This window comes from Megascapheus bottae, chromosome 17 (assembly GCF_031878675.1).
Source record: "Megascapheus bottae isolate mThoBot1 chromosome 17, mThoBot2.hap1, whole genome shotgun sequence".
In the NCBI taxonomy this organism is placed as follows: domain Eukaryota; kingdom Metazoa; phylum Chordata; class Mammalia; order Rodentia; family Geomyidae; genus Megascapheus; species Megascapheus bottae.
Window position 1 is genome coordinate 37,204,135 of NC_143525.1, and position 12,323 is coordinate 37,216,457.

The 12,323-nt window shown below is 49.5% G+C and overlaps 1 protein-coding gene across 1 annotated transcript; it reads left to right on the forward strand.

Moving 5' to 3' along the window:
- The first annotated feature begins 4,841 nt into the window (after positions 1-4,841).
- Positions 4,842-12,054, forward strand: Rsad1 (radical S-adenosyl methionine domain containing 1). Its single transcript, XM_090351735.1, has 9 exons — positions 4,842-5,048; positions 5,307-5,443; positions 5,534-5,738; positions 9,121-9,486; positions 9,710-9,773; positions 10,168-10,315; positions 10,513-10,567; positions 11,222-11,325; positions 11,499-12,054. The coding sequence occupies exons 1-9, from the start codon at positions 4,914-4,916 to the stop codon at positions 11,614-11,616; spliced, it is 1,332 nt and encodes a 443-aa protein (XP_090207861.1). The 5' UTR covers positions 4,842-4,913; the 3' UTR covers positions 11,617-12,054.
- The last annotated feature ends 269 nt before the right edge of the window (positions 12,055-12,323 follow it).

Sequence of the window (12,323 nt, forward strand, 5' to 3'; positions counted from 1 at the left end):
TAGGTCTCTGGCGAGTGTGCTATTTCTGCAACTACTGTGGGAAGGACGGAAGAGGAGGGTAGAGACTTGGCACCTTCAGACCTATTCCTTTGAGTGCTTTGCTAGACACTAAGCTTTTGCGTGGGTGGGGCTTCTGGTTCTGGGGTTTGAACTCAGGGCATCATCCTTTAGATTTTATATATATATATATATATATATACACACACACACACACATATATATTGCTTGGTGCTCTACTACTTGAGTCACACCTCACACCTCTACTGGCTTTTTGCTGGTCATTGGTGATAAGAATCTCACAGATTTGTCTTCCTGGATAGGCTTTGAACCTTGATCCTCAGAGTTGAGTCCTGAGTAGCTAGGATTCAAGATGTGAGTCACTGTGCCTGGCTCATTTTTATTTTCTTGATCATTGAATCTGGGGCTTCCCTGGTGCACAGCAAGCATTAAATAAAGCAGCTTGTCCCAAGTACAGGAGTTGACTTCCAAGCTGGATGCAGTGGCTCATGCCTGTAATCCTAGCTACTCAGGAGGCTGCGATCTAAGGATCAAGGTTCAAAGCTAGCCTGGGCACAAAAGGCTGTGTTTCTTATCTCCAGTTAACCTCTGGAAAACAGGAAATGGGGCTTGATTTAGGGTAAGGCAGTAGCTTTGAGCTGAAGAGCTCAGGGACAGCGCCCAGGCAGAGTTCGAGCCCCATGACCCATAAAAAAGCAAAAACAAAAACAAAAACGCATTGACTTCCCCAGGCAGGTGGGTACTATTACCAAACCAGGCCTGTTTTTCCCATCAAAGGATGCCAACTGCTAAAATGACAAGTTTTACAAAGGAGAACCAGTTAATTCATGAGGTAACAAAGCATAACCCAGATAGGAGACCAAATATCAAACCTACTTCCTGGAGAAGAAGGTTTGCTTTTTGTGTGTTTTCCAGTCCTAGGGCTTGAACCTCGATGCTGTCTCTGAGGCTTTGTGCTCAAGGCTAACACTCTGCCACTTGAGTCACAGTTCTACAAACGTTCTTGTCCATTCAGGCTTTGAGCCATGATTCTCAGATCTCAGGCTCCTGAGTAGCTAGAAAGGAGTTTACATTTTGGCTCTTTTAAGGGCCAGGACATAAGATACTGCCTTGTAGATTTTCTCTGAAAATCTTTCATAACAACCTTAAACTCATCAAGTAGGCCCCGCTGGCCCTTGTGCAGGTAATGATACAGAATCTCCTCCCTCCCTCTCCCTGTCTTGCCAGTCCTGGGGCTTGAACTCAGGGGCTGGGCACTGTCCTTGGACACTTTTTACTCATGGCTAGTGCCACTTGAGTCACAGCCCCGCTTCTGGCTTTTTCTGAATATGTGGTAACTGAGGAATCGAACCTAGGACTTTATGCATGCTAGGTGAGCTCTCTACCACTAGGCTATGATCCCGGCCCTGTTTCCCCCTTCTCTTTGCCTGATCAACCGTCACATCTAGCTCAATGCAAGCTACACTCCCTCCTTTACGCCCTGGACACCACACCTGGAAGGCTGCATCTCAAAGAGCAAGGAGCAGGAATTGTTCAAAACAAAGTCAGACATGGATCAGCAGAAGTTTTGAAGCATATGTATTAAAAAAAATTCTGGGTATTCCTTTAATTTGGTACAAATGCTGAAGTGGAATGCCAGGATATACAGCAGCAACTACAGACAGAAAGTACGTTTTTTGTTTTTTTTTTGCTACTGTAGCCTAAGTTTCAGGTTTAATGTTTTTATTGTTATTGTTATTATAAAGGGGATATACAGAGGAGTTACAGGTACATAAGTCAGGTAATGAGTATATTTTTTATTTTACAATGACAAAACATTAGCATTTAAGGGGCTGGGAGTTTGGCCTAGAGGTAGAGTGCTTGCCTAGCATGCACGAAGACTCAGTAGTGGTGCTGAGGCTCAAGTGGTAGAGCTCTAGCCTTGAGGAAGTCCAAGGACAGTGCTCAGGTCCTGAGCTAAGCCCAGGACTGGCCCAAAAAAACCCAACAACAAAAAGCACTAGCATTTAAATAATTTTTTTCAGCATGGAGTTTGAACTCAGAGCCTTTAGCTTGCTAGACAAGCCCTTCACCACTGGAACCACAAGGCTAGACTCATTTATGTTTGTTTTCTATTCTCAGGGTGGGGATTACCACAGACCTTCAGAAAACTGAATTTAGTAAATAATCTTAGTGTCTCTATCTAGACCCTGTGAAAAAACAAATTCCCTGTTTAAAAAAAAAATCGTATGAAAGACTCACAGTGAAGGCTAATAGCAGAATGGTTACTTAAGGGTTCTTGGCACAGTGTCCGCAACCTGGATTGTTATTAATGAAGCTCCATCTTCCTCATCCTGTTTTCTTTTCTTTTTTTTTCTTTTTTTTTTTGCCAGTCCTGGGCTTGAGCTCAGGGCCTGAGCACTGTCCTTGGACTTTCTCAAGGCTAGAGCTCTACCACTTAAGCCTCAGCACCACTTCTGGCTTTTTTCTATGTATGTGGTGTGGAGGAATTGAACCCGGATCTTCGTGCATGCTAGGCAAGCACTCTACCACTAAGCTAAACTCCCGGCTCCCTTGTCAAGTTTTCTTGTTACCAAACCAGTGATCAGTGATTCTCCAGGGAGGATGTTTCCAAAAGGGAGTCTTCTAGCCCTTGAGTTCTGAGAGCTCCTCCTATACTTACCTCAAGGCTTATGCTTTGCTACTTGAGCCATGCCCCCACTTCTGGATTTTTTGCTGGTTAATGGAGATAAATGTTTCAAATTTGTCTGCCTAGGATGGCTTTGAACTAAGAACCTCAGCTCTCAGCCTCCTGAATAGCTAGGATTATAAGTGGGAGGACACGTTGAGGTAAAAATGAAGAAAGTTTATTTGTAAAGAAAAGAGAAGGAAAGATAGAAAGTACGTCCCCCAGACAAGGGTATGGGCATATCTGGTAACAGGTGCCCAGAGCATTCTCGCATCACAGGTGTTTGTGGTGAGATAGTAAGTTCAGGTTTGGCTCAATTCTGCCTTAGATGAAGAGCTCTTCTTTGTTCTGACACCTGCTACATTCCGTCATTCTTGATGTTCCACCGTTTTACCCGACCTCAAGGTTGGCCTACTAAACATGGGTCACAGATGTTATTGGGATTTTTCTCCAAACCTGAGTCATTAATGTCTGGACGTTTCCAGACAAAGGATGAATTCTGTCACCCACTGCTTTCTTGAAAGCAGGTGTCCATCCTTGACATAAATATTTTTTCTCAGCAAATGAGTCACTTTTCCTCCATAATGTGTCTCTTGTCTTTACTCAGTCATAGAGTGTGCTAATTAGCTGGGCACAAGGGCAAGGACAGCTGGCACAGAGCTGGTTTGGAGTTTGGTTTTGCTCTGTTGGTCCTTGGGCTTGAACTCAGGGGCTAGGTGCTCTCACTTGGCTTTTTTACTCCAGGTTTCTGCTCCACCACTTGAGCCATGGCTCCTTTTCTGGGTTTTTTGCTCGTTAATTGGAGATGTGAATCTCAGATCTTTCTGCCCAGCTGGGATCTTGAGTAGCTAGGATTACAGAGATGGGCCTTCAGCACCCGGCAGGTTTCGATTTTTTTTTTTTATTTTTTACTAAATGCTGTAGCTTGTGAAAGAATGTAAGGCTTAAAGCCAAAATAGTGCTTCTGTGTTTTTAATTAAGCTATCTGTCTCGGAATTCTTGGCTACCATTTTTCCTATCTCATTTTCCCTGATCTATCCTGCCTCATTCTGAGTCACTGGCTTTATCTGGCAGCAGAAGAGGCAGGCCACTAATTCATTTACAGCCACACAAGTGTCTGAAGTAAGATCACTAGGCACTGGTCACAAACTTGTCTGGGTCCTGAGAGGCAGATTGTGACACATGTTACATGAAGTACGTGTGTTGCATATAGATAGGCGGTAGAGGACAACAGAAGCCCAGGAGTCACACCAGTCATGAGTCATGTCTCAGAAAAATGGGTCTGGTATAAATGGAATCTCATTTGTGACTGCAGCCCAAGAGCCCTGGATATCAGCCTGCTCTAGGTTTTACATATCTGGGTCCATAAATGCTTTGAAGGACACTTTATTTCCACTAAGGGCTGGAACGGAGCCTGAACTTTTCTGCTCATATTTTCATTGTTCTTGATTCTGTGCTTCCAGTACATTCTAGTGTGTGTGTGTGTGTGTGTGTGTGTGTGTGTGTGTGTGTGTGTCTGCGTGCACACATGCCTGGGTCCTGTCTCTTAGCTTTTTCCATTCAAAACTCACTCTCCACCACTTGAACCACTGCTCCACATCTGCCCCTTTTTTTCTGGGTTAATTGGGAAGAAGAATCTCACTGACTTTCCTGCCTAGGCTGGCTTTGAACTGTGATCCTCCTATCGCTGCCTCCTGAATAGTTAGGATTACAAGCCTGAGCCACAGACACCCAGATACATCCTACTTATTCTTAAGGGTTACAAGCTAGGAAAGGAGATGAGAATTGAGACTGCTCCAGGCCCTTGAACTGTATGCAAGAATGGCCTTGAACTGTATGTAAGCCCAAAGCCTGTGGCCTTTCCAGGGACACAGCTCTTCTGACCCTGACCACACTGGCCTGATATCCAGCAGGCTTTGTGTTGGTTCGGTCCCCCAATTTCCCGCTTTACCCAGGGAATTAAAATGCGAAGGATCTGACTGAATGAACCAGGAGCTCCTGGCTGTGTTAGGAACCCAAATCCTTGGCACACAGGGCTCTCAGGAAGCTGCGGCGATTGCATCCGTGTCCGGCAGGTGGCGCCGCAGAGCCACGGTCCGGGGCCTTCTTTGCGGAGGTGACGCGGCCGCTCTTCCTTCCGCCCGGAGGACCCCGGCAGCTCAGCTCTGTGCGCCCTGGGCGCATCTCGGTCCCCGGCTCAGGTCTCTCCCTTGCTTCTGGGCGCGCCATGGTTCTCTCGGGTGCGCGGACCCGCAGCTGGGTAGCCGTAGCCAAAGTGGCCCAGAGGCGCCACCTCGTGGACAGTGCGGGAAGATCCCATAGTCCCGAACCCGCGACCCGGCGGGCGGCGCTGTACGTGCACGTGAGTGGGCGGGAACGGGGGGCGGTGACCTTGAACTCCGCTGGCCACTGGGACCCCCAACTTGCTGAGATCTGGAACAGGCTTGGGGCGGGTGAGCCTCGGAGTCTCGGGTGTTGGGATCGCCCTTCTGAGCCGCCGTTTCCTCCAGCGGGCACAAGGCCAGTGCGCCCTGCCTTGGGGGATGGGACTGTGTGCAAAAAGCCTTGGCTGTGACCAGGACATCCCTCCCCCCCCACGGGCACCCCGTGTGCCCCTCAGTGGCCCTACTGCGAGAAGCGATGCAGCTACTGCAACTTCAACAAGTACATCGCCCGCGGGGGCCTGGACGAGGCGGCCCTGCGGAGCGGCCTGGTGACCGAGGCCCGGACGCTGCTGCGGCTCAGCGGGGTGCGACGGTGCGTCGTCGTCGGGGGAGTCCGGGCGGGGCCCGGGCGGGCCAGGGCGTGGGGGTGCGCTGGGCCTCACCGTCCCCCTCCCTCTCCCAGGATAGGGTCTGTGTTCTTCGGTGGGGGCACCCCCAGTCTGGCCAGTCCCCACTCGGTGGCCGCTGTCCTGGAGGCCGTGGCACAGGCAGCTTATCTGCCTGCAGATTCGGAAGTCACGCTGGAGGCCAATCCCACCTCAGCTCCAGGCCCCAAGCTGGCAGCGTTTGGAGCCGCAGGAGTCAACAGATTGTCCATCGGCCTGCAGGTAACCGGCTCACACACCTCCGTCCCCATTCTGGGGAACCCCAGACCATCGGGGCTCCCGACTTTCTGGGGCTGCATAAACATGTCTGGGTGCCAGATTCCAGCACATAGCAGACCCAACCTGGACACTTCTCATCGTGCTGGAGATTGAGGGGAACGTTCTAGGCAAACACTGGAGCACTCAGTGACACCCCTCATCTTATGGGTCTCATGGGTGCGCTCACTCTCTGGCCCCAGTACTAGGATTTGAACTCAGGACCTCATGCTCTCACTTGGCTCTTCCTTCAAGGCTGGCACTCTCCTACTTGAGCCACTCGTCCACTTCCAGCTCTTTGCTGGTTATTTGGAGAATCCCTCAGAGCAGCTGCCCCTGCTGGCTTTGAATGGTGATCCTCATATCTCAGCCTCCTGAGTAGCGAGGATGGCAGGTATGAGCCATCAAAGCCCAGCCTATCTTTTTTTTTTTTTTTTTGCCAGTCCTGGAGCTTGAACTCAGGCCTGGGTGCTGTCCCTGAGCCTCTCTGTGTTCAAGGCTAGTGCTCTACCACTTGAGCCACAGTGCCACTTCCAGCTTTTTCTGTCTATTGTGGTACTAAGGAATCGAACCCAGGGCTTCATGCATACTAGGCAAGCACTGTACCACTAAGCCACATTCTCAGCCTCAGCCTATGGGTTTTAAAATTTCAGTTTACCTGATGTATCCTCACACACACCCTTGGCAAGAACATCTCAGAAAGGCCATGTTTCTTTTAGTGTATCCTAGTAGGATACAGCCCATGGCTGTAAACCCCACTGAATATGTCCCTTGGAACAGAGCTGCTTAGCTCATCAGCTGTTACACAGGTTCACAAGCCACTGGGCCTCTTTGTATTCCAAAATCCTGCCCAAGTGTCCAGTACATAGTAGGTGCTTTGAAAATATGTTACATGACAGGGACACAGAGAGAACAGACACATAGTCAAATCACTGTATTGTGGCGATTGCTGTTTATAAAAGTCTCTTAGGCTAGCTCTGTAGTTCAAATGGTAAAACACTTGCCCAGTATGCTTATGGTCTTGAGTTTGATCCTCAGTATGACAGGTAAGTAAGTACATAAATAAGAACAACGCTACAAAAGGCTTTCCAGAGTATAGCTTGAAGGGCAAGTCATTCCGATGAAATCACAGAAGCCTTCCTGGAGGAAGTGATGTTTAAATGAGCAGGAGGAGGTGTTCACCAGGTGCGATGGTGTGGGAGGACAAGAGACAGGATGTGGAAAAATTTTGCCTGTTTGGAGCAGGAGAGGGAGCAGTGAGTCATTCCTTGTGATTGGGAGGCTGAAGACAACGTTACCATGTGGGACTGAGGACCGTCAACTCTTACAGAAGCATTAGGAGAAAACCTATTCTAGATAGGCTTCTACTTTCCAAATCCACTATGGCTCCACACTTTAACGCTGTGACTTATCACAGGTACTGTCTATGTACCACTTCTTGTGTGGTCTAGGGCCTAAGATTTCAGGAGCACATCTTTTCTTTTCTCTCTTGCTCTCTTTCTTTTGGCCACTTGTGGGGCTTGAACTCAGGGCCTGGGCTCTGTCCCTAGGGTCTCTTTTTGCTCAAGGCAAGGCTAGCGCTCTGCCACTTTGAGCCACAGGCCTTTTCTGGTTTTCTGGTGGTTAACTGGAGATGGAAGTCTCACAGGGCCTGGAGTTTGGCCTAGTGGTCAAGTGCTTGCCTAGCATGCACAAAGATCCGGGTTCAATTCCTTGGTATCACATATACAGAAAAAGCCGGAAGTGGTAGTGTGGCTCGAGTGGTAGAGCTCTTTAAGAAAGCCCAGGGAAAGTACTCAGGATGTGAGTTCAAGATCCAGGAATGACAAAGACAGAGAGGGAGAGAGAGAGAGAGAGAGAGAGAGAGAGAGAGAGAGAGAGAGAGAGAGAGAGAGAGAGAGAGAGAGAGAGAGAGAGAGAGAGAGAGTTTACTATTATGGTAAGAATGAGATCTTCCCTCTTAACACATTTTAATGTATGTAATGTGGCCATATTAACTGTAAGCACAGTGTTTTCTAGCAGATCTCTAGCATTTATCAAAAGATATTTTTCAAAGCAAATTGGACTATATTCTTCAAAAAGTCGGTGTTAGAGATGGAGCATAGCTCCATCTGCTTAGCATGCACAACGTCTTGGGTTCAATCCTCGGTGCATGCACACACACACACACACACACACACACACACACACACACACACACACACGCAGAGAGTGTTATTAAAGGCAAAGGAAAGCTAAAAATCCAGAACAAAGGAAGCTTGAGAGACAGGCACAGCTGACTGCAGTGCCTGACCCCCAACCTCTGGCTGGGAAAGAAGAAGAAAATTACTTCAGTAGACATTACTGGGCCAAGCTTGAATATGACTGCATATTAGATAATGGTGGCGTATTAGTCTCACACGTCTAGAACTCAGTAATTGGATTGTGGTTATGTAAGTGGCCTTGTGTTTAGATAATACACACTTCAGTGTTTAGACATTAAGAATATAATATCTGTAACTCTGCTGTTTGGCACAATAGCCCCCAGCTATGTGCAGATCACTGACTGCAGTGTGGCCCTACTCAGCATAAGTCACTTATGTGTGCACTGGGATGTACAGATAGAAAAACATTTCCATCATCATAGGAAGTGTCTGTGTATATGCAGGCCCTGAACTCACATCCCATGTTTCAATCAGAGACCAAATAAATGCGGCTGAATGTTGTCGATGGGTCTAGCTGGAGGCGTTTGTTTGTACGTTCAGTTTGTCTCTCAGTTTAAGTTGCTGCAAAATAGAAAAAAAAGTAAAGTTAAAACAACAACAACAAAGAAACACAAACAGTCTGGCACCAGTACCTGACGCTTGTAATCCTAGCTACTCAGTAGACTGAGATCTGAGGATCACAGTTCAAAGTCAGCTTGGGAAGAAAAATCTGTGAAACTCATCTCCAATTAGGCAAAAAGACAGCAGTGGAGCTGTGGCTAACGTGGTAGAGTCAGCCTTTATCAAACAAGCTGTGGTGAGAGGGTGAGGCCCTGAGCAGACCCCAGTGCCAACATGCAGGCACACGTGTGTACGAGCACACACACACACACACACACACACACACACACATACACACATCCCCTGCTGGGTTTGGAGTCTAAATTCCAGGCCTAACTTTGTTAGGCCTCAAGAGCCAGTCACAGGATTAAATTCATGCGTGGGTGAATAAGGAGCTCTGGGTACTGTCTCCACCATGGCCCCAGATAGCCTCCCCACCCCCCATCATAGGCTGTGTGCCCTCCATCCCAGCACCACCATAGGGCAGAGCATTCCCCTTCCCACTAACCTGGCCTGCTTGCCTTTCTGCCTCTCCCTCTCTCTAGTCCCTGGATGACACCGAGCTCCAACTGTTGGGACGGACACACTCGGCCAGCAATGCCCTGCAGACCTTGACAGAGGCCCGGCGCCTCTTCCCTGGCCGTGTGTCTGTGGATCTGATGCTGGGGCTGCCAGCCCAGAAGGTGGGGCCATGGCTGGGGCAGCTGCAGGAACTGCTGTGCCATTGTGATGATCATCTCTCCCTCTACCAGCTGTCCCTGGAGCGGGGCACCTCACTCTTCACCCGGGTAGCGCAGGGCATCCTTCCTGCCCCTGACCCAGAGCTGGCTGCTGAGATGTACCAGGAGGGCCGGGCAGTCCTGAGGGAGGCTGGCTTCCGTCAGTATGAGGTCTCCAACTTTGCCAGGAACGTGAGTGCCCAGGGTGAGGAGATGGCTGTATGTGCAGAATGGGCAGGCTGACTTTGACCAGGGAACCAGGGCCCTCTGAAGGGAAGGGCCCCTACTGGGTGGGCTGTGGCTTGAGATAGCGGGACATTCTCTCTAACCAGGTGCCCATTATCTAGACAGAAAGAGGGTTCCTCCCTCCCCCCAACTCTTTCCTCTGTGCTCACTGTTCCCTCTTCCCCTCCAGGGGGCGCTCAGTACCCACAACTGGACTTACTGGCAGTGTGGTCAGTACATTGGCATTGGGCCTGGTGAGTTCCCTGTGGATGGCAGAAGGAATGACTCAGGAGAGGATGCCCTGGCGGGATGCATGTGGGCAGCGTATTTCATCCTTGCATTTCCTCCTGTGTAAAGTGCAGCAGAAAGTAACATCCACCTTCTAGAACTGTTGGGTATTGTAAGGTGCCTGGCGTCTTGCCAGCCCGTCTCAGAATGGCTTAGAGGGCTTGTATCAACCCCACTTGCTGGGCCCCACCCCCAGAATTTCTGATTGAACAGGGGTGAGGTAGGGCCTGAGAGTTTACATTTGTGGCCTGTGAGGTATTGTCAATGTCAGGCCCAAACTTTTCAGAACCCTTGATTTAAATCCGGCAAATTACATAGCATTAGCTCCTATCAATAAGGGGGTGTTGTTGATGTTTTCAGGGGCTCATGGCCGATTTGTGCCTCAGGGGGTTGGAGGCCACCTGCGGGAGGCTCGGATCCAGACGCTGGAGCCTGACAATTGGCTGAAGGAGGTGAAGCTGTTTGGACACGGAACCCGGAAACGTGTCCCCCTGGGCAAGCTGGAGCTGTGAGCACCTGAGGGCACAGGGCTCTTTATCCAAGGCTCCCCTGCACCCCAGAAACGTCTTTGTGTGGACATCCTTATTGCCTGCTTTGCCCCCTAACCCTGGCCCCATGCTCTCATCAGCCCCCATCTACACATGAGGGTTATAGACAAGAGGCACAGGTCTCCTCTCACAGACTTCTTAATGGCTTTTCTTCCAGGCTGGAGGAGTGCCTGGCCCTGGGACTTCGCACTGATGTGGGGATCACTCACCAGGTAAGGGATCAACAGATTCTCATGGATCACGGGCTCCTCCTGAGTCTGTCTCAGTCTCTCCCTTCTACCCAGACCCTCCCATACATTCCAGGCCTCTCCCATTCCACTGGGTCAGCAGAAAGCCGTAGACAGAGTGGTGCAGTGGTCAGAATGCGGGACAAAGGCTTTAGGCTGCAGGTCTCGTTCCTGTCCTACTACAGCCCTAAGCACAAATCCTTTCCCATCTTTGAACCTCGATTTTCTCAGCTACATGAAAGAACAGACTCAGCAAAGGGGTTCTAACTGTTTTTTGATTCGCACTAAAACCTCAGCCAGAACAGGCAGTAGATAAGAATTGATCCAGCTTAGCGCTGCTCTGGATGAAGTCAGGGCCCTGAAGCCCTGGTTGGGGCTGGCTCTACCCTGTTTGGGAAGTAGATGGGAATGGTTGGGAGACTTGGCTTGGCTGGGGCTAGGTTTGGGCTGAATTAACAACAGGGTGGAAAGATCTTCACTTCTACATCATCCCACTGACCTGCCCCAGTGTTCCTGAACACCAGCTACTGGGCTTCTACTGAGGACTTCCTTTCCTCAGCCCTTAGGGATATCTCAGCCATGTGGCCCAGCAAAGCTTGGCCAGCTCCTCACCTCTATCTGACCTTCTGTTTTCCCCAGCACTGGCAGCAGTTTGAGCCCCAGCTGACATTGTGGGAAGTGTTTGGAGTAAGCACAGAGGTAAAGGAGCTGCTAGAGCAGGGCCTGTTGCTGCTGGATCACAGGTGTGTTGGGGGAGGTAGGCCTGGCGGGGGGCGGGGGCAGGGCGCTGCCTGACAAGATCCAGAAAGCTGGAAAAGACCAGGAGGCTGGGATGTCTGGGGCTTGCATGGGTGGGAGTGAGCTTGAATGAACCAGTAGGACTAAAGAGTCACATGTAGGCCTGTTGGTTTTGCAGGGGTCTCCGGTGTTCCTGGGAGGGTCTGGCTGTACTGGACTCTCTGTTGCTGACCCTTCTGCCTAGACTCCAAGAGGCCTGGCTGCAGAAAACCCCTTCATCTGTGCCAGGCAGTTAGTCAACTGTTCCTGTGTCCCAAGACAATGCCAGACAGATGTAGAGGGCTAAAACTTCAGTGTGGACATCTCTGCTACGAGTGATCAGTGCCTGGCCCTGGCATTCCCGCTGAGGCCAGGGGAGGACATTTCGAGTCTAGAAACTGGTATTCCATTCAGCATCTCAACATCCACAGCACCAGCATTTGACTTCTCACCCAAACCAGCTTCGGATGACCTTTTCTATACCCAGTGACCTAGGTTTGGAAGTCTTTCAACTGAGAATTGCCCACGTAAGAGACGTCTTCCTTACTCTGGAGTGAGATCCTGAGCCAGCTGCATGAGTCAGGAATACTGAATCCCCTCAGGGTATATAAAGCAGGAAAAAAAGTTCATATAAGAACAAATTATTTACAAATAATTTATAAATCATTGTTTACAAATAAATAAGAGTTAAGAGAGTTAAGAGTGTTAAGGGTGCTTGTATTATAGGTCTCGCATTCTGGGTATAGGTGATTGCTTCCCAAGGACTGGATTCAGGGTAAATTTGTTTTTGTTTTTGTTTTTTTGCCAGTTCTGGGGCTTGAACTCAAGGCCTGAGCACTGTCCTTTGGCTTTCTTAAGGCTAGTACTCTACCACTTGAGCCACAGCACCACACTACTTCCAGGTTTTTCTGTGTATGTGGTACCAAGGAATTGAACCTGGATCTTCATGCATGCTAGGCAAAGC